Below are 25,678 nucleotides of genomic sequence, written 5' to 3'. Positions count from 1 at the left end.
TACCTGTAAGCCCTGGATTTATTGCATCACTTAGCAGCCTTAATGGCCTAATAAGCCACAAAAAAGTCAATTTAGCAGCAAGTATCAGCAAGTACAGTCTGTGTGGAGCCAAATGGTTCCGCATAACTGGTGTCATCACAATCGTGTAAAAACAATGGCTCCTGAACATACCCATGCTCATAATCTCTGTACACATGTTACTTGTTGTTAAGTGCTTTGGGTGCATGTAAAACAAGCTGTCAGGTGTGGACCGGCTTGCAGTAACTACAAGTGATTCATCTGTTTGAGCTTTGTAATATCTTTGGGCTGAGGTGTAAGATGGCGGGTTGAGATCCTTCCCAGCCAAGATCTTCTGTCTCCATCATGTGGATACAGGAAGGTACTGCAGTGCAGCTAAAGACTAGTCATGTGTCTCTGCGTCTGCAGCTTTCTCTGGAAAAATATCACTTTTGCTATCAAGAAAAAATGATTTGGTCACACGCAACAGGCAAATGTCAAATGTTCTACTGCAGTGAATTCTCTCAGCAAACAAGCGATAACACCCACATCAACAAGAGAGCATTATGTGAGCTGCAACTGATGATCCTTTTCATTTTAGATTTGATTAAATGTTAAATCCACACAATAAAAAATGTTAAGTTCTCAGAGCACAGGTTGGCATCTTAGAGAATGTTTGTTTATGCCCAGCAAAGTCCAAGAATATTTGATTTACAATGGTACAATACAGAGAAAAGCAAATCCTCACAATTGAAAAGCTGAAACTAGAGAATGTTTTGGCCTTTTTGCTTCATAAATGACTTGGTTCTTAATCACTTTCCAAAAACTGTTGCCAATTTTCTGTCAGCTCGTCCATTTACATCATTTCAGAAGAAGTTTTTTTAATTATTGGTGCAACCTTGTACCTACAATAATCCATGAGTGAATTATTAGCTTTGGTTTGTTTGAGTATCAGTACAGTGAAACTACTCACCATCCAGAAGAGGGTTCCAGTGGCAAAGTCTGCATATTGCTCTATAGTTGACAAGACGCTGAAGATTAGACACACCAGGACCATGAGGAAGCTGTGGGAAGAGACATAGTGTTTTGAGTCAGTCATCTCCCACTCACCACATATCACCCACTGTTCCACTAATGAAATGTAACAAACTAAAGATACTTCATCATTGTATGTAAGTCTTGTTGTAGTATTTATCTTTCACTACATTTTATTATCTATTATCATTATTTTATTTTTAAAGATAATCAATGAATCAATCACTTTAATTGTTTCCAAAGAGCATTTGGTTGGGCAGCAGTGACACAGAAACTCAGGGTAAAATACATCATATAACTAACTGTAGGGGCTTATATTAGTTTACACCTAGAAATGGCAGAGGGTATCAGATTTTGTATAGTCTGATATCCTATTTATGGCTGTATTAACTGCTCTGTAAATTGTGCTTATCCTTTGACTACAACCTTCACTTTTATTCACATTTTTTCACAGTGTCACTTTTTACACTTGAAATAAATGCACCCCCTTTTTACCTCTTTCGCTGTTCCTGTCAGTGTTCAGGCAGTTTTTACAGGAATGGGACAAATGAGATTTTAAAAAGGGGAATCATAGGAGTGTCGCTCTGGGTGTAGGGGACGGGAGGCGTCACACAGAATGGAGCCTGCTTTCTTGAAGAGTCGACTGTTTTACAAAACGGGCAGGTTTTTCTGCCGAATAGCATTTTTGCTGCAGACAAACCACCTGAGTGAGCGTATGTTTCTGATACACACTGAGAGATGCAACTCAAAATTATAATATTAGCTACAAATGAAAAGAAACAAGCTGTTTACAAGCCAGTTTTCCTGCATAAATGTCAAGGTACTTTGTCTGTTTTTCTTTTTGTCATCAATCTGCTTGTATTAACAGCGAGCAGGATGTTTCCACGTCTCCTAGCAACAGTAAAACATTCCGACGAGACCGTCCATCTGTCAGTGTATATACATAGTCTACAAATATAGCCATGCGAGTGTGACATCCACCACCAGCACACCTACATGAAGGTAGGGGGCAAGGAAAAGGAAGGAGGGAGAAGAAGGAGTGAAGTTGGGGGAGGAAGGTAAGGCTGCAACTAACAGTTATTTTCAGTATTGATTCATTTGTCGGTTCATTTTCTCGATTTACTGTTATCTTCTTTTTTACGTATCCTCCCAGAGCCCAAGTTGTCACATTAATTCATCCCACATACATAAACTTACATCTTCACATACATTTACACACACACAAACATGGAAAGAAAGAGAATGTGGTCTTAGATCATGCCTATATAATTTCCCCAAACCGCAATGGTGTCTGCACTAAATTAGCTTGTTTTGCCTGAGCAACAGTCCAAAGATATTGAGTTTACCACCATAGGAGCACATCCTCATATTGGAGAAGCAAAAAACAAGAGATGGTTTGGCATCTCAGCTTGAAAATTGACAAATATCCTGCTGACCAGGGAGCCAGATTATCCACGATAAATAGATAGATTCGATTTATTTTATTTTTTTAAATACACCATAATAACAATAATTACAGAGACTTAAAAACCTATTTCATTATTTCTTTTATTTGCTTATTTTATTCATGGTACCTCATAGCATTTATTGGTTCATTGGCTTTCTAATCAAAAATGAGATCGTTTCCTTTTTTTTTTAAACTGAGCATTTGCATTTTCTTTTGCTACTGCAGTACACTTCATTCAAGCTACTTAAAAACTTTAAATTAAGTTTTTTGAATGGTAACTATAACTTTCACTCAAGACATTTACCAACTTTATTAAAAACTGTATTTACCTCTTAAACCACGGCACTGTTGATTTAATTATTCATTTGTTCATTCTAAGTTTTTAAAGAGGCCCATGACGGGCTTCGCCGGGTCTTTCCTGACCGTATAGGAACTAAGAGCAGAATCAGTTGTGTGTGTTTTCACCATCCCAGAAGTAATCTGTGGAACATATCTTTTAAGTGCTTTTCCATGACATACCATAAGTCTTTGCATGCACCATCATCACAAACATATAGCACTGCATTATGATGCTGCGTACCACAAGCAGGATTACATGCCATATGCTGGAAGAGTTATGTAGGCGGGGTCTGTTGTTTAATATTATTCATGTAACATACAAAATAATGCAGAGACGTATATATTTGTATATATTGCTGAATGCTGATTTCACAGAGGCCACCACACTGGAGGTTTAATCTATAATTTCTTAATTATTGATCAAAGTATCCCCAAAAGAGAAGCATTTTATTAAATGAGACACCCATTCTAGACCCACCTGTATATACACACACACAATCCAGTTAATTTAAGGAAAAGAAGTAGAATGTGTGATATACTTCAAAGATCTTACTCATTCCTGGTCTGTCAGGTGGTGGGATAAGTGTAAGACAGAGTGTGGTGATAGAGGGCAAGATTCCTAAAGGAGGATTCCCTCACACACAGTCTATAACACATTGGCCAGATGGGACGGTGATTTTATTCGGAGGATTAGTTCTCACAATCCCCCCACCCCTCCACCCCTCCACCCACCCACACACCCCCATCCTCCCCTTGGATTGTGTTTTAAAACACAAATACAAGAAAAATGCAGAAGCTTGGGAGCACAGTGTTCTTAGTGTATTCCCAGACCTATGATGAAACCAGTCATCAACAAGAGGTTGAGCTGAGGTGACATCATCCCCTCCGACTTAGTACAGTACTCATCCCAGTATGATAGTGAGGATTTCGGTTTGGTCCCCTCTTTGCTCCACATTACTGGACAGGCCTTCAGCCTTCGAAAAGCCTTTGAAAGCAGCCAGTCACATCTTGGGATATTGCGAGTGCCAGCTGGGCTAGCCAATGATATTTCATGGTTAGACACGCCCCTTGGTGCGGGGGTCCTTGACATATGGGAGTGAAGGATTTGAGATGTGTATGACAACTAAAATCTAGGCTTAGAGCCAATCCAACCCCCTGTAGAGTGTGCATTTTCACTAAAAGCAAATGATTCCACATGCAGGACATCGCGTAAAAGCAGGCGCAGAAGAGGTCATGCAAATGAGGAATGAACCAGTTGTATTAAAGCAGTCTTACTGCTCAATTTAAAACTGTAACTTCAAAAATAAGGGCTGAATAAGATGTCAAGAAATTATGGATAATTCTTATCGCATTTGAAAATTGATCAGCTCCCATTTGCCTGCAAGATTCTACACCACAATTTTAATGAATTAATGTTTTATTGCTGCTTAGCACACTTTCCACACTTGTGGAAACTGAAGTGTGGGACTTTGCTGTGTTATCCTGTGTTGTCTTACTTGACTGACTTACTTTTCTTGTCAGATTAATAGTAATAAACAAAAGTAAATAAACCATCTGTAGTAAACTAAAAAAAGGAAAAGTCACCAAAACACTGTGAGTCGCACTTGCATCAGATGATCAACTATTAGTTTTAAACTTCATCATCAGTGGCTGATGGCAGACTACAGCCTTAGCCTCCAAAGATACCGTACTTCCTGCTGCAGCTCCCTCACCAATCTATTGAAATTGTTTTAAACATCTAATGTTAATGTCTGTTTACATCTGTCTGAGTTTTGGGAGCTTGCACAACGGGCAAACTGAACTATATAACAAAATGTCAAATTCCTTGATGTAAGAAATATCTCTGACAGAACTGTTTAGTTCCGCTGGCTATTAAAAAAAATAATATGTTGCTCAGGTATGAAAACAAAATTCCCCATGCAATTAATAACACTGACATTCTTAATTCTCAGTGCAGATCAACTCCAACAAAAAGCAGATACAATGCATTCAGACCACATGTATGAGACACAGAGGGGGAATGTAATATGAAAAACAATTGTGGTATGCATTTTGCTGTGGTAATCTTGGCCTTTGTACATTCACTGATTTGATGTGTCTGGTCATTGGGAATAACTATTTGTTATATGTTGTTGCTAGGCTCTCAGGCAGTGGCATTACCAGTGACCAGGCAGAGAGAGCAGGTCAAACAAGGGCAGGTAAAGCCAACTCAAAACCCGTTTCCCTTGTGTTGAAATGAGATCATTTTATTAGGATAAGCATGAATATGATGTCACAGCCATGTAAGTCACTGACAAGGTCATGTAATCTGTGTGTTTCCCTTCAGCGTATGGGACTATGGCCTTTGTTTTGTTTTGGATGGATAAGAGTGGACTGCAATAATATAATACTGTCCCAGCGGTGGGATAAATGCCATAATTCACTGGACAGACCATCAAGCACAAGGCAGCAGCCAATTCTGTATTTAATGAAGCTAATTAGAGGAACATTACTGTAATATATTGTCAAGCAGCACAAGCAGCATAGTATGTCTTCAAAGTTTTGATTGGCACTAAAGAGAGCAAAATGCAATTTTCCAAGCAAACATGGAGTCTACATAGCAGATGGTTTACTGGTTCACACAACTTCAACTTCACATTACGGATGTCCCAAGCAGATCAGCATGATCAGAATCAGATAGTTTTTTTATTGTTTGTTTGTTTGTTTGTTTGTTTTTTTTCCTGATGGATCATATTGACCATATACTGTAGGGCCCAATCCATATCTAATCATTTAAACGACAGCAGGGGTACAACACCTGTTGATGTATTCTGTTGTACAACCCTCCAGTTGCTTGAAAACTGCATTTTTGTTCATGCTTGGAATTAAAACAAGCGGTTCAAAACCTGTCTAAAGATTTGTGCGCAAAAAATGTAATATAGATTAGACTTTATATTGTAGTAATCATTTATGTAAAAACAAACATGACATGACTTCAAGTTTGCAACCAATGTCTCTTCACACACAAAAACCTCCCAGGATTAAACAACGCAAAACATACAGCCCTGATAAAAACCACTGAATTGACTGTAATGTTTTAAGGTGCTGTATTTATTCAGGCTGCATACAGATAGTAGCTAGACAGCGTGATTTAGCATTTTCCTAATGTCATATCCTAAAGCTTCCTGCATTGACACCCCAGGGACGTGTCTGCTGCAGACAGGACTGGGTCACTCACAACCATTAGCCAACCTTATTTAGCCAGGCCAAACCCCTGGGATCTGATTAAAACAAAACAGCTGGGGCTTTAGTGAGAATTACTGACTGCAGATCCAGCTTCACTAAAATAAGTACAACGTAGAGCCACACCAAACCCTCTACTCAATCAACTGTGAAACTAAGGCAATATAAGCTTAGTAAACATCACCTAAATCCAGACAGCAGGGACACTGGCCTCAAAGTGCGGGTGACAAGAAAGAGACATGTTTACACTTGCAGATTAATACATGAACATTAATGTACAAGTATGCAAAACACACACTTTCTACACTGCTCCCAGACCGGATTACACAAACACAAATCTAATTAATTCATCAACTAATCATTTCAGCTGTACTTAATTCTGATCTCAGGTCTCACTCTAGGATACCTGAGAGTGCCCTAATAAGAGCTAATGTGGCTTTAGGGCATGCCTGACCTCACAAGTTAGCCAACTGATAGTAGCACCAGCATGCTAATATTACACTTTGAGCTTGTGGCTCAACATTTGCTGCTTGTGTTTACATATAATTTATCAATAAAGACGGTGCTATGTATACCAAAGGTTGGGTTAGCAATCTCTCCATAAAGACGCCCAATCCAAATGTTAATGATGTCTCAACCTTAAGGTCTCTTCATCTCATTACACTCAGCAGTGGATATCAGGTTGTGCCATCATAAGTCTACTGAACTGTCCCAGAGGTAGCACCTTTCCTCATCCCTACCTTACTCTACCTTTGACCTACTTTTAAACCTTTGCACTGCACAAGATCCATGCAAAGAAAGGATAGTCTTTAAGCCACATATCCACATTGTGTCTGCTCAGGCTGAGGTACATTCGGCTGCTGCCACATTTTTTACTAGAGAGCGATCCCTCAGGCGTCCAGCTATCACAGTTTGTCAAGATCCATGACAAACTCCAACTCAAACTTCTTGTATCAAAGGCTTTTTAGGATGGAAAAAGTCTAAGAGTGACTGCGGTAAGTAGTATCATATCCCTAGATTTGCCTTAAGCGACTCTTTTATGTAGATGAGTGTATGAATGAAGGTAAGTCAGTAGTGTCATCACGTGTGCACCTTCACCTGGTGTTTTGTTGAGTTGGACCATTAGTGACCCAGAACCCAGCGACCAACACATTTAACACTGCCCTCCAAAATAAGACATAACTATCGCTGTGTGGCAAACAGCTCTTTGGAACCTGAAATGCCCCTCTTTGCTTCTCATCAAAAAACCTTCTCCATCAAACAATGGAGACATATCCAAAATCACCAAGCGTACCTTCAAACCAACCAGGCCTCACAAGGGAATTAGCATGTGTTACTTACACTAACTAGCAATTTGCTCATTTCAGTCTCCGGGCCAAAATTACCACAAAACTAAACCCAAAGGTCATACAGTTCCACAATCAGCTGATAAAAGGATAATATTTTGGACTAGGAAAGCTTATTACCACTGTCCAACTGTGCTTTCAGCTGTCAGTGTAAGCACTAGCCTACTCCTGCAAACCATCAAACAAGCTATCTCTACAGTATCTTAAAACATTACCACTCCAACATTACGATCTTACATCTACTTACCTTTACCCAAACCACCCACTTTTCTAAGCCAGAGCCATTCACTGGCACTGGCTATATGGTGTCAGCCATGTTTTTTTCACAATTTAAACCAGTTACACTTGATTAAGGTTTCACCCTCAAACAGTGAGCCAAAGCCCCGCCTAGTTTACAGCTAATAAATAAATGTTTTTCTCATAGTTTCTTTTTTATTCACTTATTTCAATATAAAGTATATAATATACAACAATATACATAATGAGACTGACATAAATCAAATCTGATCTTCTCACCTTTACATTTAAACCTGTCACTTGCCTCTCAATTTTGAATAAAAAGTTGTTTGAAAAATTAACACCTTGCTGTTTTACAATAAAGCGGTCTGTTTAAATCAGTGATGCTATTCATATGCTGCTGCAGTACTGCTAAGTTTGCAGCTGATACGGTTCAGCATCCACCTGCACTGAGTCTAAGGTCAATTTGATTTGACCTTAAACACAGCGCAGGTGGATGCATGTCTGTAATAAATCTGTTCCTTGCAGGTCTTGTGATTTAACTTCCATAATGTTTCTTTATTTGTAAAACCCTGAGATTTCTCTCAGTTAAACACCTCTCTATTCTGAGGTTGCTTCTTGGGACATGACATGCTAAAAAGAGCTTGTGACTTTGACACACACACACTTTGGCACAAACTTCAAGCCAAAAGCATGCCACTTGCCCTCGACATGACTGCTAGCTCTTTACCAACAACCTCCCACCACCCCACCCCCGCACCCCCCAATCCCATCCATGGAAGAGCTTAGGGTGGATTACACCACATCAGCCATCGGCCACAAACATGGATATTCCATCCTGGCTTAGCTATCAGCTTGTCCACCAAATACTTGGAAAATAGATGTAAATCTCCTCACAGGTTGGAGGACAAGATGAATGAAATCATTCATAACAAGTAACCTCAACAAATATACATGGCTGATTCAGCAACATGCATAGCCAAAAGGTAATACCCTGTTGTAGATTTACACACCATTGTAAAAAGGGGACAGTGTTATGACTTTAAAAACCTGTTCAAACCTCAAACCACCACTAAGAAATTCAAAGGCCAAGACAATGTAGTGACGGTAGGGTTACACGATCATCTGGCTCAAGGTTGACCTCAGGGTCACGTGGGTCAAGTTGTTTAAAATTGAAATGCCGGTGCATTAATAAGTCATGATAGAAAGGAGTAAAAGAAAAACATTCTTATTTCAGATTAAGGCTGCAATGATTAGTCAACGGAGAGCAAAAATATCTGCTACTATTTTGATGATCATTAAAGTATTTTTATGCAAAAATGGCCAAAAATGCTGTTTTCATTCCCTCAAATAAAAAGATTTAATATCATATTAAACTGAAACTGAACTCTGAAAAAACTGAGATGAACAGTTTTAATTATTAAGATTTTATTGACTAAACTATTAATTGAGAAAATGATAGGCATATTAATCAACAATGAAAATAACTGTTGGTCGCAGTTCAATTCTACATTAAATAACTTTTTAACATGTAGGGAAAGCTAAAGTTGTTGGCATGTTAATGACCATGTGCAGCAGACAGGTGCACATTTAGTCGCAAGACACTGGAAAAAGCAAAACTGGGGTCAAATTCTTTAACTGAAGAAGAAGTAGTATTAAAACAATATTCCCCCCAGTGCAAATAACTTACTACAGAGAAATGGAAGTGACCCATACAATACACTTCATACAGTCAGTAATCTCTTGTAAGCAGATATCCAACAAGAGGTTTCCTTTCTGCCCTTTCCGCATAGATGGAGGGGAAAGCCTGGAAGCGGAGGATTCACTATAGCCATATCCATAATCTGCCCAGATATAAAAATACACAACAGAACCAAGTATTCCAAACAACATCTGGTCCGCTGCATTTTCACGAGGATAAACAGGTGCAATGCTTTCTCCACGGCAAACTGGTTGTGGTGTAGTGACATTACAGTGAATATGACTATTATCAGATAATGACATTTTTGATTACAAACACTGAAAATCAGAAAATTAAGGGATGTTTTTAAAAGATAGCAAGTTGAGCTCTTCTTTTGTTTTACCTTCAACATTTTTGTTTCACATGCACTTATATGTTTTCTACTGTAAGAAAGTGATCTGTGAGACTTAAGATAAGAAGACCGAGAGGTATGTTTGTAATCTGCTTGCAGTCTGAGAAGGACATTTGGAACTCATGAGGACATAAATGTTTATTCCCTTTGGTTATGTAAAAGACTCAGATGGAGTGGCCTAATCGTGAAGGGGATCATTGCCCCAGGTTGTCTGTGTGCTGGTGAGTCTGCATGCAATTGCATAAGACTCTTTTCCGACACATGTCCACGTATGCTGCCCCAACTCCAAGGGATTTCTACCCGCCCTGACTAACTGTCTTCATTATTATGTGCTTGAATGTTTGTGCTTCAGTCTGTCTACTCTGGGGTTGGACAAATATGACATTTAATATATGATATGAATTTTGTTTCATAATGTTTAAATTGAAACAGAACTGTCTCTTCTTAAATGCAAATCAATTATTTACTGTTTCATCACTTTTGTGAGATTAATCCTTCATTAAATAATAATGAGGCTTTTTGAATAGCACTTTAGGCTATAGTGAGGCACTATTGGAAAGTGACGAGACGGGTCAGGGCTAGCTGGTTAGCAGCGGAGAGTTAACATTGGTGTTGCTCTCCACCACTGGAGACGGCTGTTGTTGAGTAAAGGAATGAAGTTTGTTGCTGAACTTGCAACATTTCTTCTAGACTGATAAGTAAACAGCTTTTAATGCTAACGCGGATTATGTAGCGATAGCAAAACTTACAAATAGCTCCTTTAAAGGATATCTGTTCAACACACATATATCCAATATAGTATGTGTACATTGTGCATGGATTCATCTGTGTTGTTAAATGTCTATTCTGTAGACGGTGTGTGTTATCCTATTATGGTACCTGTTGATTGGACAGATGTTCTGAAACAGCCAGATGGAGTGTTGATGGCTGCATTTTCAGATAAGCCTTTATGAGCCAATATGTTTTGAGTGTCTCCCTTCACTGTTTTGCGCAATCCAACCTTATTTTCACATCTGTGTATGCGTGATGTTAGATGCATGCCTGTGTCTGCATGCAAACATGTATGCGTTTGTGTGCGCTGAAATTGCTGGCGGTTTTGGAACTGTTGTTGATCCTCGCACAATAAAGGCAGCAATGAATACAGCAGCCACCTGTGTGTGTGTGTGTGTGTGTGTGTGTGTGTGTGTGTGTGTGTGTGTGTGTGTGTCATCCTATTGTAGAGCAAGCTTATTAGGGCTTTCATGAGTGCTGCATACGGCCCTTTATGCGACTCTTCTCCCCTGCCAATCTCTAAAGAGGCCAGGAGAATAGATGGCCACCAGCGATAGCCATCAACAAGTAAGAGTTACTTAAAGGAGTGTCAGTGGGGGATCAGTCATAAGGGTTTAATATTAATTGAAGGACAGGCTCGGGTTCTCTCTCCTCTGTGAGGGGAGAACATTAGAGCCTCAATTACTGCTGGGACGGATTATCAGCAATGCATGGCACACAAAACACACAAACAACCAGTAGAATGGAGAATCTCTGCAGTGTTTCCATCCATCTGTGACTGACAAAGGTAACATTTGAATGAGAGGGAGAGACTGATTCGGCTTCTCTTCATGCACAATTTCACACAGACAGCTGAAAAGTGTTAGGTGTGCTTGCTATTTTTAATGACTAAACATTAGTCTTAGATGTTTAAATAAATAAACGGTTCGCAAGACAAATGATCTAAAGAACATGTGTTTGTATCATGGATGATTTGGTAGGACTAGGACATTTGAGCGTTTGAAGATTTTAAGATTGTTGCCAAAAGTTGCACAGCAGGTCAAACAAAATCATCCGTATTCTTAGTCAGAGCTGCCAAACCACTGAGTCATAACCAAACTAACTTATGTACTGTAACTGTAATCTTTAAGAAAATATATTTTGTACCCATATTGTGACCACAACTTATATGTTTCTGCATACAAAAAAGCAAATGCAAACAGGACGTAAAAAGATGCCACAGTCAAACTTGTGTTCTTGCAAAAGGTCACACAATTTTAAGCCTAATTCGCAAGCTTTGTTATATGAAGCACATCTCAAAAATTAAGTTTAAACAATTTAACTTTGCAGGTGGTAACAATCAGTCATTTATGGACCTACACTATAGGGTATGGCCACAATTACTTATAGGATAATAAACAGGGAGATTAATGTGGATAAAACTACATGGAAACTACCTACTCTGCTGTAGTGGCTACTGTGGTGTTTTTACATGCCAAAATGGTCTTTATATGGTATGTGTCTGTGGTTTGTTGTTTCATTCATAGTTTGAACATAAAAGCATTTTCCTTAAAACTCAGTGACCATGATAAACATCATTTAAGCAAATGCACTGTAGTCCTCTGGCTCTCAGATTATGATTATTTACTACACTGTCCTGAGCCCAGGACACTCAGACACAACACGCTATATGGCATCTGCCTCTCAGTCAATTAATGATATAGTTTAGCATGCATGTGTAACTATAGCAGCAGCAGCAGCAGCAACAATCCTCCTAACACCCTTTTACAGTGAGTTGGTAACAGGATAGGATGCTGTTTGTGCTGTATGTTTTTACTGTGCCCCAACTGTATATACTGTATGAGGAAAATAAAACAGGCTAATAAAGTCCACTGTGCAGTACAGCTAAATAATTCCTTAAAACACAAAACTTTGTAGCATTCATACTGTGGGAGAGTTGAAATGAACTTCTTTCTAAAAAAAATGAAATCTCTTTCAGCTCACTGTGTGATGCAGCTGAATGGAAACAGGAGAGTTCATTGGAGGCGTTTCAACTGAACTTCTATTATTATCATTCATATTTTCATCTAATCTGGTCTAAATCCATGGGCTCAGGGTTTACTATGACGTCTGGAACTAAATTGTGGGATACTTGGGAGATCATGTAAGATCCTTTAGTCACATGTTAGGGGATATTCTTGGCCTTGAAATTAATTTCGAAGAGTTTTGTTTATATTTTTGCATAAAGCTAAGCTAACTGCTACAGTGCACTAATCATAACACGGAATTGTTTTTCCCTATTACAATTAAAAATGTGTCTCTCCATCATTTTAGTCACCCTAGACACTCATAAGTTATTGAACTGGAAACTCTCAGTTTGAATGAAAGCCTAAACTAGCATTGGGTAGAGTTTAAAGGGTCGCTATTTACCTTTGATTTCTCATATTACTTAGATATCAAACAGTTGCTCACTGGGAACAAATTGGTGGGATTAAATCTATGAGCTTTGTATTTTTTTTACCTATTTTCTTATTATTATTTCAGCTACTTATTTAACATATTTATACTAAATCTTAAATTTTTATATTGCAGTCTTTACACAAAAGGTGCTGTATAAATAAAGCTAAAGGATTATTTTCCAGAATATTTGACTGAAGTGAACATGGTTTCTACCAGTGATATAATACAATATACACTTAAATTTATGTATCTAACACGAAAAAAAAAAATTCTCCCATCCAAATTCTGCAGCACAATCTTTTCCCATCTTTACATCATGCTAAAACACTCCGGCTTTATCACAGTCCGAGCACCAACAAAGGAGAGACAGCGTTCCTAAGTAGCAGTTAATAAAATGACTCATCCAAGTTATGTTTCAGCTGCGGGTCAGTGTGCTCCTCTAGCGGGTCAGCTTAGCAGCATCAAGAAGGAAGCTCCATGTTTCATGCATGAGGTTGCTGAATTGTTGACGGTAAGGAAGAGCAGAGAAGACCGAGGCCAGAGGTGTGGTTGAACAGATCACACTGACCCGCTTCTGTTGGGCTATCTTAAAACAACCACAGACAGCCGACAGGCCACAGACACGTCTACTTTTGTTACTGGGAACCAGAACCTAATACTGGAAAGGAGCCGCACTAGATGTAATTAACGAGAGAGGGACTAGAGCAAAGAGACACCGCACAGACCCATGTCACTTGAGTCAGACACCGAATTTTTAACACCTTTTTGCACTGGTATAAAAGTTAAGCCTCATTACGATTAGTTTTATTCCGTTTCTCAAAGTTTGTACATAACAGGTTTTTGTTTCTTTAATTATGTGCTATAAATTTTATATTGCAGTGTCTTCAGGGAGATTGTTTTCCCTACGCGCACCTATAATTCTTATAAAGTTTATTTATTATAACTGAGTCATTTGAGCTTAACGCAAACTTGTCAACCTCTATGGTCAGGATATCTACTCATTCTGCCAAACTGACCTGAAGTCTGTACTGTACTGTAGAACTAGACAGGTACTCACACAAGGAAGTGGTAGAGGAAGCATTTCAGTCCAGCAGGTCTCTCTAGGAAGTTGTAAACATCCCCCTGCATGCTAGTCTTGATGTAAGGGCTCTGGAAATCCTTGTGGTGATGATGCAGCCAGCTCGAACGAGGGAGAGGTGGTTGGACAGAGGTGATAGAGGGCTGGCTGTGTATCGTCTGCAGCGCTGGGTCCTTTGTGTCTGCTGGCGGACAGCAGGGAATGCCTGATCCATTATTCACCGCTGTGGGGTCCAGTTCCAGTGAAACAGGAGAGTAGTGGCTTCTGTCAGATGCAGGAGCCTGTACAGCAGTGCTATTGGTTGTAGTGCCAGTGGAGGCTGCAAGGTCAGCATCCATCTCCTGGTCCAAGCTGAGGCTGAGGCTCGTGCTGGCATATCCATTGGGACTGCAACTTATGAAGGAGCTCCCCATCCTGCTGCCATAGTCGCGCTGCACGTGGCACGTCATGTGGAAGGAGCGCGCCCGTCTTTCCCCCATGTCGCCCCGCAGGATGGTCCAGTTCAGAGAGGGCCGAAGGAGACTTGAAAGTTCTGGAAGGTTCTGGAGATTGTGACCAAGGTCCAGGTAGAGAGGTAGAGCCCAGCAGGATAAGACACCTAGCTAGGCATGGCTACCTACCTGCTGCAGACAAGAGCTCTCTCTGCTGAGCTGCATGTGTGTCCTTACCTGCAGTGGAAGAAGTGACATGAGTCATGGAGATAGTATGACAGGAAGAAAGCCTTCCCCTCTACCAACAGTGACCTTGTTAAATTAACATCTCTCACGAAAAACCCAAGACTTGGACATTGTAAAGCTTTGTTTGCTGAACCACCACTGCTCTGCTATTATACAAATAATTGTGTTGTGTTTGCATTTCTTTTCTTTACAGCAAAAGGTATTTCCACATAATTCTTAATGTTTTAATGTGCATGGAGTGGTGAATGCCAAAAAAGACATTCAAAAGTTAAAGGTTTTTGACAGAAAGTGACTTGCTGTCTTCATGAGTTACTTCACAAATGTCATCAGATTAGAATCCCGCAAATACTAAAGGTGCTGTCCTGCAGCATGTTACTTTTGAACTGAAAACATACGTGGATCAAAGACCTGTTGTTCTTAGATCAGTGATGCCAATTACAGCTTTTCATTGTGTAACAGTCCTACTTCTGACTCTAACCTGTATCTACAGAGTGTATTGCACCATGGTATGTTGCTGAAGCTAAAAGAAGAGAAGGAAAAACGAAGGGATTTCCATTTGTGAGGAAGAAATCATAGTGACATTTCTATGAACTTTTGCAAATGGTTATAGGCTCTGACACTGTGACTTATGACCTGTGAACATAATAAAAGCGTAACAGCCACGTAATATTCCCAGAATAGAATCATATGTGAGTTAATGTGGCAGCAATAGGTCGGCACACAAGTCCATTTCCGACAGCTTTCTCTCTGAGGATTTTCTACTGTAAAAATAGCATCCTGCTGCGTCGTCCTTGTTGGATGTCAAGACCTGCCTAGTTTCCCATCTAGGAAGATAAAAAAAAATGTACATCATGCATTCTGTTTACATTTAGAGAAAATAATACAGAATTTATACAATCCTACAACACACTTTAAACCACTACAGCAACAATGTGACCTTCCCTACATTTCACAAAGCATGTCACATCGCAGAAGCTTAATCACCGTGCAACCAGACAGAAATTAGACTGATTAAAGCAGTAGATAGTTGAAGCCATGTGAGTAATTGTTTGATCTTTACAGTCACAGTCAGATCAAGGTTAAAGTCAAGCACTTATTTAAGGATGCACACTAATTCAAGTGTCCACAAAAAACATTACAAGTTAATTATTATGAGCCTAAACTGTCACAACCTCACCTACAAGTGGTATTTTAATAATATGAGTCCATGGGATTATGAGCCATTATTGAGTTCACTAATTCAATGTATCCTGACGGTAAGAGGCGAGGATGCACAGCAGATACAGAGAAGAAGGTAGTTTACTGTGCAAATTGTGCAAAGCTGCAAATCAGACACATCGTAAATATTGGGTGCAATATAAACGACTTACGTCTGCAAATGGCACTGAACTGAGAATGTAACAAAGTCTGGGCAGCATGACAACTTGAAAAAAACATTTTCCATCTGCAATGTCCATATCCATGTCCTTTGGCTCTTAAATTCACTTAATTAGTGTATCAACGGTAAGTAGTTGGTTTAGTGTCTTCTGTGGAAAGACACTGAGCCAGGTAGTGTGATACATGGCCGGATGTTTCCTAAATGGATCGGAAAATAGTCTCATGGGACAAGAGAGGCAGGCTAATTGGAGGCAGCCAGCCCCGTCCATATCTGTCCTCAACTACGGATGGACTGATGACAAGAGCCACATGCGCTGCAGTACCCCCGTAGATAGAGTTTCTACCTTTAAAACCACACTGTCATGAGACATACAATGAACTGTCATGTATGCACAGGCTGCTGTGGGACTCTACAGTTACAGCTTATTGTGTGACTTTCCGTTAAACTGAACCGACCCTGGCAGGGGGCCCATAACTCAAATTAAATAACCGCATGTGGGCTAAAATAAATTAAAAACCTTTAGATTGCGTTCCTTAACAAAAAAACTCACTTTTCCTCCTTTTCATCTGCTAAACTGAACTCCAGAAATCAGTAAAACAAAAAAACACAAAAAAGTGCATGTTTAATGAAGCTGCAAATTCACGGAAATGTTGAGTCAATATTTGCATCAATTAATGCTGTACGCTGCTGTTCGCTGTTAGACCTTAAACAACTAAACAAAAAATATATATGTCAAACCACTGTGTCAAATCTTACCTGTCTCCAAAAACACATCTCAAGTTGTTATCGGCGCCAAATAAGATGCAATTATCTCTGAAGCCAGGCAACAAGTTCGTCGTTTTTGCTTTTTATGAAAACAAGATCCAGTAATAGGCAAAAAGAAAAAACTTAATTACTTAAGTTAGAAATTATCTTCCAGCGTTCAAAAACAGGTAACACACAGTGTAAGCACAAGTCGGCTGCTGCCTGCAGGACCTGTCCCTTTGAAGTGCATCGCAGCTTGTGCCTGGACAAATGCTGCGTTCAAGGGTAACGGAAAATTTTTAATCACAACATAAGTAAACAGCAAAGTGGTATCCTGACAATATTCTATTATTGTAGCCACTTAATGTGATGTAATGTAATTGATAGAGTAAACAACACCAAGTAGTTTTATCCCTCCCTGAAACTATCTATGTTAGGAAGTTTCTGTACAAGCAGGCTGCTGGAAAATCACAACACAAAAAATAAGACAAACTCCTATGCAGATTTATCCCACACGCAGACTCTGCTCTTTTTAGGCTATAGGTTCAGTTCATGCCATTTTTATCTCTGCAACACTTCCAATATTCCCACCATTACTTAAAATATAATGAACTGTGTATGCTAATCGGCCTATTGTTACTGCAATAATAATAATACAGAACAGTAACACACCTTCCATACCTTACCTTATCCTTAAGTGTGTTGAAACCGGTTGAAACCGGAAAAAAGACCTCGCTTATGCCTCATTCTTGCTGTTAGGCTACTGTGGGAGTGTTTTCGTGCGAAAGGTTATAGCCATAGGGCAATGTTTGTTTCAAACACCGAAAAAAAAGTTTTTACGAGGGTATTTGAACGTACCACATTTTCAAAAAGCAGCAGCTGGCAGAGGGACATCCGCTGGTCACATGTGGATACAGATAATACACTAGTGTAAATAAAGGATGAAGGGTTGTTGCCATTAATTCTTCAATATTTTTTCTATACTTATTTATTAAAGTATTCTGAATGATATCCCATCTTCCAGTTTTATCATCTTATCTTAATTAAATCATGCTCTAGCTAAGATGATTAGTTGATTCATTTATTAGTTGACTCAGCAACAAATTCGATAAAAGATTAAATATTTAAGTTTTCTGTGCCAATAAACTCAACATGTTTGTGTTTTAACCAAGGCTTTCTGTGTGTTAATTACTTTACAAAGAAAAAAAATGCAATTTAATAAAACGCAAATCAATTTAATAATCACAAAGTGATTTATAATAAACATAATGTATATTATGTACAATAAATATATAATATACAATATAATCTAAAACAATTCAGGGCTCAAAACTAGATTTTGACAAGAGAATGGACATGAGATGGGCGACGGAGGGATCGATATTGTTGATATTGTACCTGTGGTACAAATTTCCAACTCATTTTCAATTATGAACTTAGAGAAACCCAAATGATATTGAGTAAACCTGGTGCTTTCCGGGGCCCCCCTGGAAGTCTATGACCTCTGTGCAGTTGACCCCTTTATCCGGTCGGTAATTCTGCCTTGATGAGCTGCGACCTGTTCACCTGCAGGAGGCACTAAACATTCACTCACTCCACACCAAGTCAAACCCTTTGCTCTGCTTACCATTTGACCCTTCACTGGTTCCCATGTAGAACTGAACATGAGTTGGAGTTAAATTCAATTACTGGGGTGGATCTAAAAAGCTATATTACACTTTTGTATGCGTCAGTGCCTAACATGAACTAATAAAGTTGAAAATATAATATTTGAGATCTACAATATTTGTCACAATGTATACTGGTCACTACTATCCAGGCTAGTTATCATGTGTCTCGGTGTGTACAAGACACACAGACACAAAAATAAAATCTACAATATATTGGAAAATTAGAACAGGTACAGGTCTTGTTGGTCCTTTGACAGAAAATTGTATGGGACTGGAATAGTCCTGAATGTTAAGCATGTCAAATATTTACCTTGCTTGGTCTGAGGCTCAAGAGCTGCAGGTTGGAGCCATGGAGGTTGACTGAGGAAGCTCATAATGGGGTGCAGGTGGCTGCTTCAGGGATGTGGACTCGGGTAAAGCCTGTCCTGGTCCTGTGCTTAAACCAGTCTATAGGAACTTGATGGCAACCAGGCTGAACATATTCCAGACCAAACTTCTCTACAGTGCCTCTGCTAGAAAGATGAAGAGCAGGATACTTCTCACCCCCCTGCACCTATTCCAAGACTGCATTGAGGTCTAGAATCAAAGCTGAAAGATAGCTGGAAGTCAAACACCTGGCTGCTTCAGATCCACCAGACATGGTAATTCTAGCTCGCCACCCCTGTCATCCCTTGAGTTTGAAACAGCTCTGAGGAAGCCCTTGTTCTAGTGACTCACTGAGCCTGATGGAAGTAGTAACCTTCATGCTGAGACGTCTCTCTGATGGGGATCCAAACAGGAACTTAAGCTCCTTTACCCTGAACATGGTTCAACTGCACCATTCCTCCATGCCTGTACAAGATCCCACCTTCCACCTTAGGATCACTAAGGCAACCACCCAGGATGTAAACCCACTGAATCTGCCATGCCTTCATCATAGAGGGATTAGAGAGAGGAACATCATTTGGGTTCAATGGCACAGGGTATTGGCGTCTTTAAAACCAATGCTGGTCTTCCTGATCCATCACAGAGAAGGCTACAGACAGGAACTTGACAAAAGAACTGCACAGGGGAGACGATGCTCTGACACACACTCACAGGGGAACCGCCTCATACAATGTCTGTGTTGTATTGGGATTTTGATACACGTGTTCAGCAGATTACCAGAGCTGGACTCAGCATCAATGGTAGCACTAGTTCAAGCATCCCATTTCAGATCCCCTCCTGCAAGAGATTCTTCCACCTTAAATGCTGCATAGCAATCCCTGAAAGAGAACATTAAGAAAAAAGTACACCCATGAATGTCAACGCAGTCATATCAATCACTAAAAATGATGAAATATTTTTGTGTGCAACATGAATTCAATATGGAACATGAACAGTAATGTAAATTGTAGTTATTGGAGGGTTAGGGTTACCTGTCAAACCACTACTATTGGGCCCTCTCCATCTTCAGTGATTTAGCGGCTAGCAAGTCCCTTGTACCGAGGCTTCAGTGACTTCTGTATCTCAGATTGCACCATCATCCATGAAAGGATCACCCAGTTTTCATTCATCACTGCATATGATGACATGGTCCCAGATGAAAAGGTGACCTTCCAGGAAACTGTGGTCTGAGCGGAAAGCCTGTCCGAAAGCACCCTGCAGCAGTTTTTTTGATGGCTCCCTCCTGGTGCTGGTAGTTATGTAGTAGACAGTGAGTCAGGTAGTGTGGAGACATATAAATCCCATTCCAGCCATCTGAATCACCATATTCTCCAAAGGGAGCTGTCTTGGTTTCCTGTCTAACTATGGGTTTCTGATTTACTTTCCTGCCTCCGCATACATGATGTTTTGGCAGCTGAGGATGTAGGCCAGGTTAGCACATATATATATATTTTTTTAGATACCACATCTCATAGGTGTAACACTGCAAGAGCACACCAGAATGACGCTCCACCCCTTTTTTTGTCCAAGAAATAGATTATTCACATTATCCAGTTGAAATTCATATACATTTTAAAGGGCTTGAAGATATAATCAGTACCTAAGTGAATATCATCAAGAGAGCTGATTCATTTTGAATAGACCAAACCCTAACCCTATGCTCACAGTTTTATAAGTTGAGTGCCGAAAGGTCACGTTTAGTGATTCGAATTAGCTTAGATGAGGTAACACCCAGCAGACAGTTAACAGCTAGGCACTGGGCTAATCAACTGTGAAGGCAACCACCTGTCACTTAAAGCGGCCACACCCCCAATTATGCATAACGTTAAGACTTGATAAAGTTTGAACAGGCAAATCAAAATTCAAATTTAAAATTCTAAATGCAGATAATATTTTTATTAAAAATAGATCTAAGATCATTTTCACACAAAACACAAAAAACATATAATTTCACTTTGCTAAAGGCCAATGTTGTGAAGGAAATCTGTCAAAAACACATTAACAAACTGTCAAAATGAATGCATTCTCCAATTGTACATTAACTTTACTTTTACATTGTGTAATTCATTAAAAAAATAACTGTAAAAAGAAGATAATGTTCTTGTTGAAGTATAAGATTTGTCTGCATACTTTAAAATCACTTTGAAATGGTGAAATTTTGCAGCAGTTGCCTGTAGCAACATTATAACAATATTTCAGAATACAAACTTAAATTACACCACCACTCATTGATTCTTTTTTAAATTTATTATTATTCACTCAACAACATACCATTTCTTTTGTGCAGCATATTACAAGAACTGCAATGGCTTTAAAATACTTACTTGGAAAACTTAACACTACCTTTAAAACTGACAAATCTCTAAAATGTTTTTTTCTGTGGGAACAACAGTTGTTATTCTCTGCCCCTGAAAGAAATACTATGGCCTCCAAGATAAATAATAAATATATTTATATATTAAATTTATATATTTAAATAATACATTGGTCTGTGTTTAGCAGCAATGTGTTATTATTGTGTTTGGTTAAAAAAACTTTTTTTTTTTAAAAGTAACTTTTATTTGTATGTGTAAATGTAATGTAGGCTTTTCGACCTTATTCTCTTATACTTGTTTGGATGTTGACCACAAATCTGCTGTGAAAAAGATAAATACAGTTGACTTCTTTTTTTTGCCCAAAGTTTCCAGAGACCTGAAGATTAACTGAGGACTAAATGTGCTCTTTGTGTTTCGTAATGCATGATTGTACTAATTCTTTACGGTCATATCCCAGAAGTGATGAAGTGAGGATGATTTAACCAGGCTTTAGCAACACATTACCAGGAGTGGATTTCTTAAATACATAAAAAAGTTGATCCTCTGCTGTTAATTACTTGAATATGCTGTTGCACATACTGTTGAGTATATGGCAGAAGCATATGATGAGATGTTTAAGAGGATTATTGCCCCAGATTGTTTAGAATTAAACACATTTACTGCAAGACATGACTCCTGTGTGTGACACAAAATAATTTGCAACATTAATCCCATCACCAACATTAGTCTCATTTTGGGGCTAAAATGATCTTCGACCATGAAGTTATGATCAGACTAAGATTGTCTCAGGTTTTAGGAAATGGGGCTTTGGTCTGCAACTACCTGGCTAGTAACACTCACCAAGAGTCATACACAGCTGCTTTTGAACTAGACTTAGACCATGAGATGTCTAACACTGTAGCATTACTATGCTGTCAAAGGATACAATTCATTGGTTACCTGCTAAATGATGGACAAACTTGGACTGAAAGATGAAACATGTTTAGAAAGACAGTTGTAAATGCTGAGTGTTTTTTGCAGAGGGGTGACTGAGGATTTGTCCTGTTGAGATGAGAGGCTTGGCGTTACTGCTGCAGGGAGGAGCTGCGCAGTCAGGGAGCAGGATGACCACTTCATCACTACAGGAGAGGGAAAAGAGGGATTTTAACGAATCAGCTCAGATCATACATCACTGAGCTGCTGGAGCACAGAAAAATGTATAGCACCACAATTCCTCCTGACTCACACACACTATGCATTTAACTGGGCCAGTGAGGGGACATCTCAGCTTATCACCTCCACAGTGATAGTCTAACTTCTACAATCTGATATTGTTTTTATATTTCAATTTGTGCAGCAGCTGCATCTGCAAGTGTTTAAGTAGCATGGATACACTGCATAACAAGGCTAATGTTAGCTTCATAGGCTTCATAAGGTAGTGTACAACCCAAAAATGTAATGTGTACAATAAGTAAGATGACAATACCAAAGTGCTTATTTAATTTTTTGCTGTGCAAGTGACAACAGCACAGTTGACTGAGGTTTATTACAAAAAGGATTCGTCTATCTGAACTGCTGACTACAGATGGCAAAGGAAAAGTGCATGTAAACTCATCAGTTTTACCAACAAAGGACCAGGAAAAATATCAGTACAGGTTGGCAAATTGACAAACCCTCAACCTGGCCATTCCTAGCCCTGTGTCTTCACTACTACACCATCCACTCTGTTCTACCACCATGGTGAGCAACCCATCAGTTCATACTAGAGTGCTTATTTACTAATCAGTAAATTTGGAAGGGGGAATAAAATAAAACTCTTTAGGCTACCTAAACAACAATCAGTGATCCATTGGTGTGGCCTGCCCCTGCTTCTTTACTGACTGGGTGATTACAGTTCAGATTTAGTGGCTGTGAAAACCACAGGGCGCAAATTATCATTTAAGACAAGACAGCAGTTCATGAGAATATAGAGCCTCATTTTTTCATCACCTTTTACCTCTTAAAAAAAACTTTTTTTACAATACGCAATTGTAAGGTGACGAAGTTTGACATGTGATATTCTTCCCAACAGGTGTCAAAGAGGACAGATTTATTCGTTCTTATTTGACACATTTAAGTGATTTTAAATAATTCACCAAATCAATCCTAAACAAAAAAAAAGTGAGTTTAATGCCTTTCCACTTCGTTGTATGAATATGGCATTTATAACTGTACACACACCCTAAGCATATTTTAAAATAAGGTTGGCAAAATTGTGTATTTTCGCCCAACAGGACCGTGCAACTTGCTGGGGCTCCAACCAGGAAATGGTGGAGAGGATGCTAGAGCAGAGACAGGCCATCAATATAATCCTTGCAGGTGACTGTAAAGCCAATGTGAGCATCAAATTCTGTCCAGCGAGAATTACATCACAGCATCATCTCTACTTCCTGTCCTGCAAAGAACATGTAAAGCACTGTCGCACTCAATAATTGCCAATTTTCTTTAAATTTTCTTTTTTTCATTTTGAAAAGCCTGATGACTTTTACTGTTTATGTTTCATTATGCTTCCATGTGGAATGCTCGGTTTGTTTATTCATTTCTTATTTATTTGGTTCCATAGTGTTAGCTCTTTTTTTTTTACTATGTATATTATATAAAACTGTATAGTTATTGGTAATACCAGTTTTGTTAGGTTATGAGTTTATTACCTGGTGGGATAATTTCCACACCATAGCATCATAAATTGTAAAAGATTTTTCAATGAAAATAAGGACAAGAAATGTTTACCCACAGCTCCGCAGATATTGCTTGGTAGGAGAGATACTCAGCATCGCTCTGTCAGCTCTTCATCTTCATCCATTACTGTGAGGCAAACACAAAAGAATTACAACAGTCCAAAAAATATGTCTTGACTAGTACTTAGGTTTGTATGAATAAAGTCACCACTGAAATTATCTTATAAGTTTCCCCCTTTGGTATACTAAAATACTCTGCTTCCACATCAATACTCATATGTGGCTTTAGCAGGTGCATGTGAGGCATGCGTCATCAGAAAGGAGACAAAGATGGTGCTGCTTCTTAAGCAGGTATTTTTGTAGCTTGTGCATCTTTGTCCCTAGAACACAGCTTTACTTAAGTACAAAGGCTGCATGTCCCTGCTGTCCCAAATCTCTCGCACAGGTGTTGTTGGCACGAGAGCCAGAAACATCCAGCTGGTCGTCCTCTGATCCTGCTGCTGTTGTAGAAACTGGCTTTTTTTAACTCATAGTTAAGGAGAGACTGGATTTCTTTAAAGCTGAGGACATAACTCACAACTCAGTGACAGTGTTCTTGCTGTGCCCCGCCAAAAAGACTCCTGCAGCCTCCTCTTTTTGCTGATTCTTGATTAGGTAGATGGTATACCCCATATCATTCTCAAGGAGCAAGCGGAACATCTCCTTGTATTTTCCAAAATGCAGAATATATTCTCCAGGCAGCTGTTTTGTCTGAGTTGTCCCCTCCACTCTGACAGACCACAGTGAGGGCAACTTGTCGGACCAGCTCTTACTTCATGGGTGCAGTCCTGTGCTGTCGAGACAGGTTGGCTTTACCAGTCTGGTTGCATCAGTCAAATAATGTTAGTGTTTTTATACATTATAGATAGGCAATGTTAACCCAGCAGATGTTGATAGATATGGGCCCAATGGGGAGCAGGAATTAGGAAGTCTAAATAAATATCACAAGCAGCCCTTTTACTGTCACCATATAGTCACTGAATCTATCTGTTTGCTCCTACAGACTCCATACTGACATCCATTTAACAATATATAGAAACGACTGTGATTTCGCAAAATAAAGCAATGACATGAGGTATATAGACCCCTCAGAGACATGAGCATTCACCCATTGTCATTCAAATGAAGCATGTTCATTCATTATTTTTGTGATGCTTGTATCACATCTAGAGTATAACTAAAGTTAACAAGCTAACAGCTAGCAGTTAACACTACATTATAAATTAACGTTAACGTTAACTTACGTACACGTAAGGAACCCAGGCTGATTCCCGCGCATTATCAAAACAAAAACGTGGATAAACCCACATTAACGCTAACTTTAAAATGAATAATGGTTACTTTAGAATGTAAGTTATCAGTATCATCGACACAATAAACTCCCTAACCACGACTAACTTTATAGCGTTAACTTATCTAAGAAAACTGTACAGAAAGCACAGATAAAATATAATTCTGTTTCTTTGTGTATTTTTTCATTCATCAAACATAACTTACCTGTTACTAATATCCACACTGTAAAGATGTAGCAGGTATTAAGTTTGTCAATCCAAAATCCAGTTAATATAATATAGCTGATTAGATCCGCATCCAGTAAATGAACTTTATTCACACAATTTATGACGTTTATAACAAATAAAATTTGATGAAAACCGTTCAGAATTTATTGACTTACAGTCTAATTTGTAGTTTGCCTCTCTCTATTTGTTTACCGGGGGGTCTTGAACGCTCCAATATGGCGACCGCGCAG

General features: G+C 39.1%; 1 protein-coding gene, 1 long non-coding RNA gene and 1 pseudogene across 5 annotated transcripts in view; all 3 read right to left on the bottom strand.

Moving 5' to 3' along the window:
• Nucleotides 1-14,821, bottom strand: part of kcnq1.2 (potassium voltage-gated channel, KQT-like subfamily, member 1.2) — a 162,506-nt gene extending 147,685 nt beyond the window's left edge. Inside the window, exons 1-2 of the mRNA XM_023400251.2 lie at nucleotides 13,984-14,821; nucleotides 971-1,061 (exon numbers count right to left, since the gene is read on the bottom strand). Of these exons, the coding sequence (XP_023256019.1) occupies nucleotides 971-1,061; nucleotides 13,984-14,483 (591 nt within the window). The 5' untranslated portion in view covers nucleotides 14,484-14,821. The remainder of the gene's footprint in view (nucleotides 1-970; nucleotides 1,062-13,983) is intronic.
• A 3,528-nt stretch (nucleotides 14,822-18,349) lies between these two features.
• LOC147819535 (uncharacterized) lies at nucleotides 18,350-19,581 on the bottom strand (annotated as a pseudogene).
• Nucleotides 19,582-21,110: 1,529 nt separating this feature from the next.
• On the bottom strand, nucleotides 21,111-25,662 carry LOC147819534 (uncharacterized). Of its 4 annotated transcripts, none has more exons than XR_015436833.1 (3): nucleotides 25,426-25,662; nucleotides 23,942-24,016; nucleotides 21,111-22,311 (listed from the first exon to the last, which is right to left on the bottom strand). It is a non-coding gene; the product is annotated as an uncharacterized LOC147819534 (long non-coding RNA). The 4 variants fall into 4 exon arrangements; XR_015436834.1 differs by having other exon boundaries at nucleotides 23,946-24,016; XR_015436835.1 differs by lacking the exon at nucleotides 25,426-25,662 and adding an exon at nucleotides 24,467-25,196.
• Between the last annotated feature and the right edge of the window lie 16 nt (nucleotides 25,663-25,678).

This window comes from Seriola lalandi, unplaced genomic scaffold (assembly GCF_002814215.2).
Source record: "Seriola lalandi dorsalis isolate HSWRI2012SDOR001 ecotype SW California unplaced genomic scaffold, Sedor1 jcf7180002052274, whole genome shotgun sequence".
Taxonomy (NCBI): Eukaryota; Metazoa; Chordata; class Actinopteri; order Carangiformes; family Carangidae; genus Seriola; species Seriola lalandi.
The sequence above is the reverse complement of the archived record's forward strand: the minus strand, read 5'-3'. Positions and strand labels throughout refer to the sequence as shown.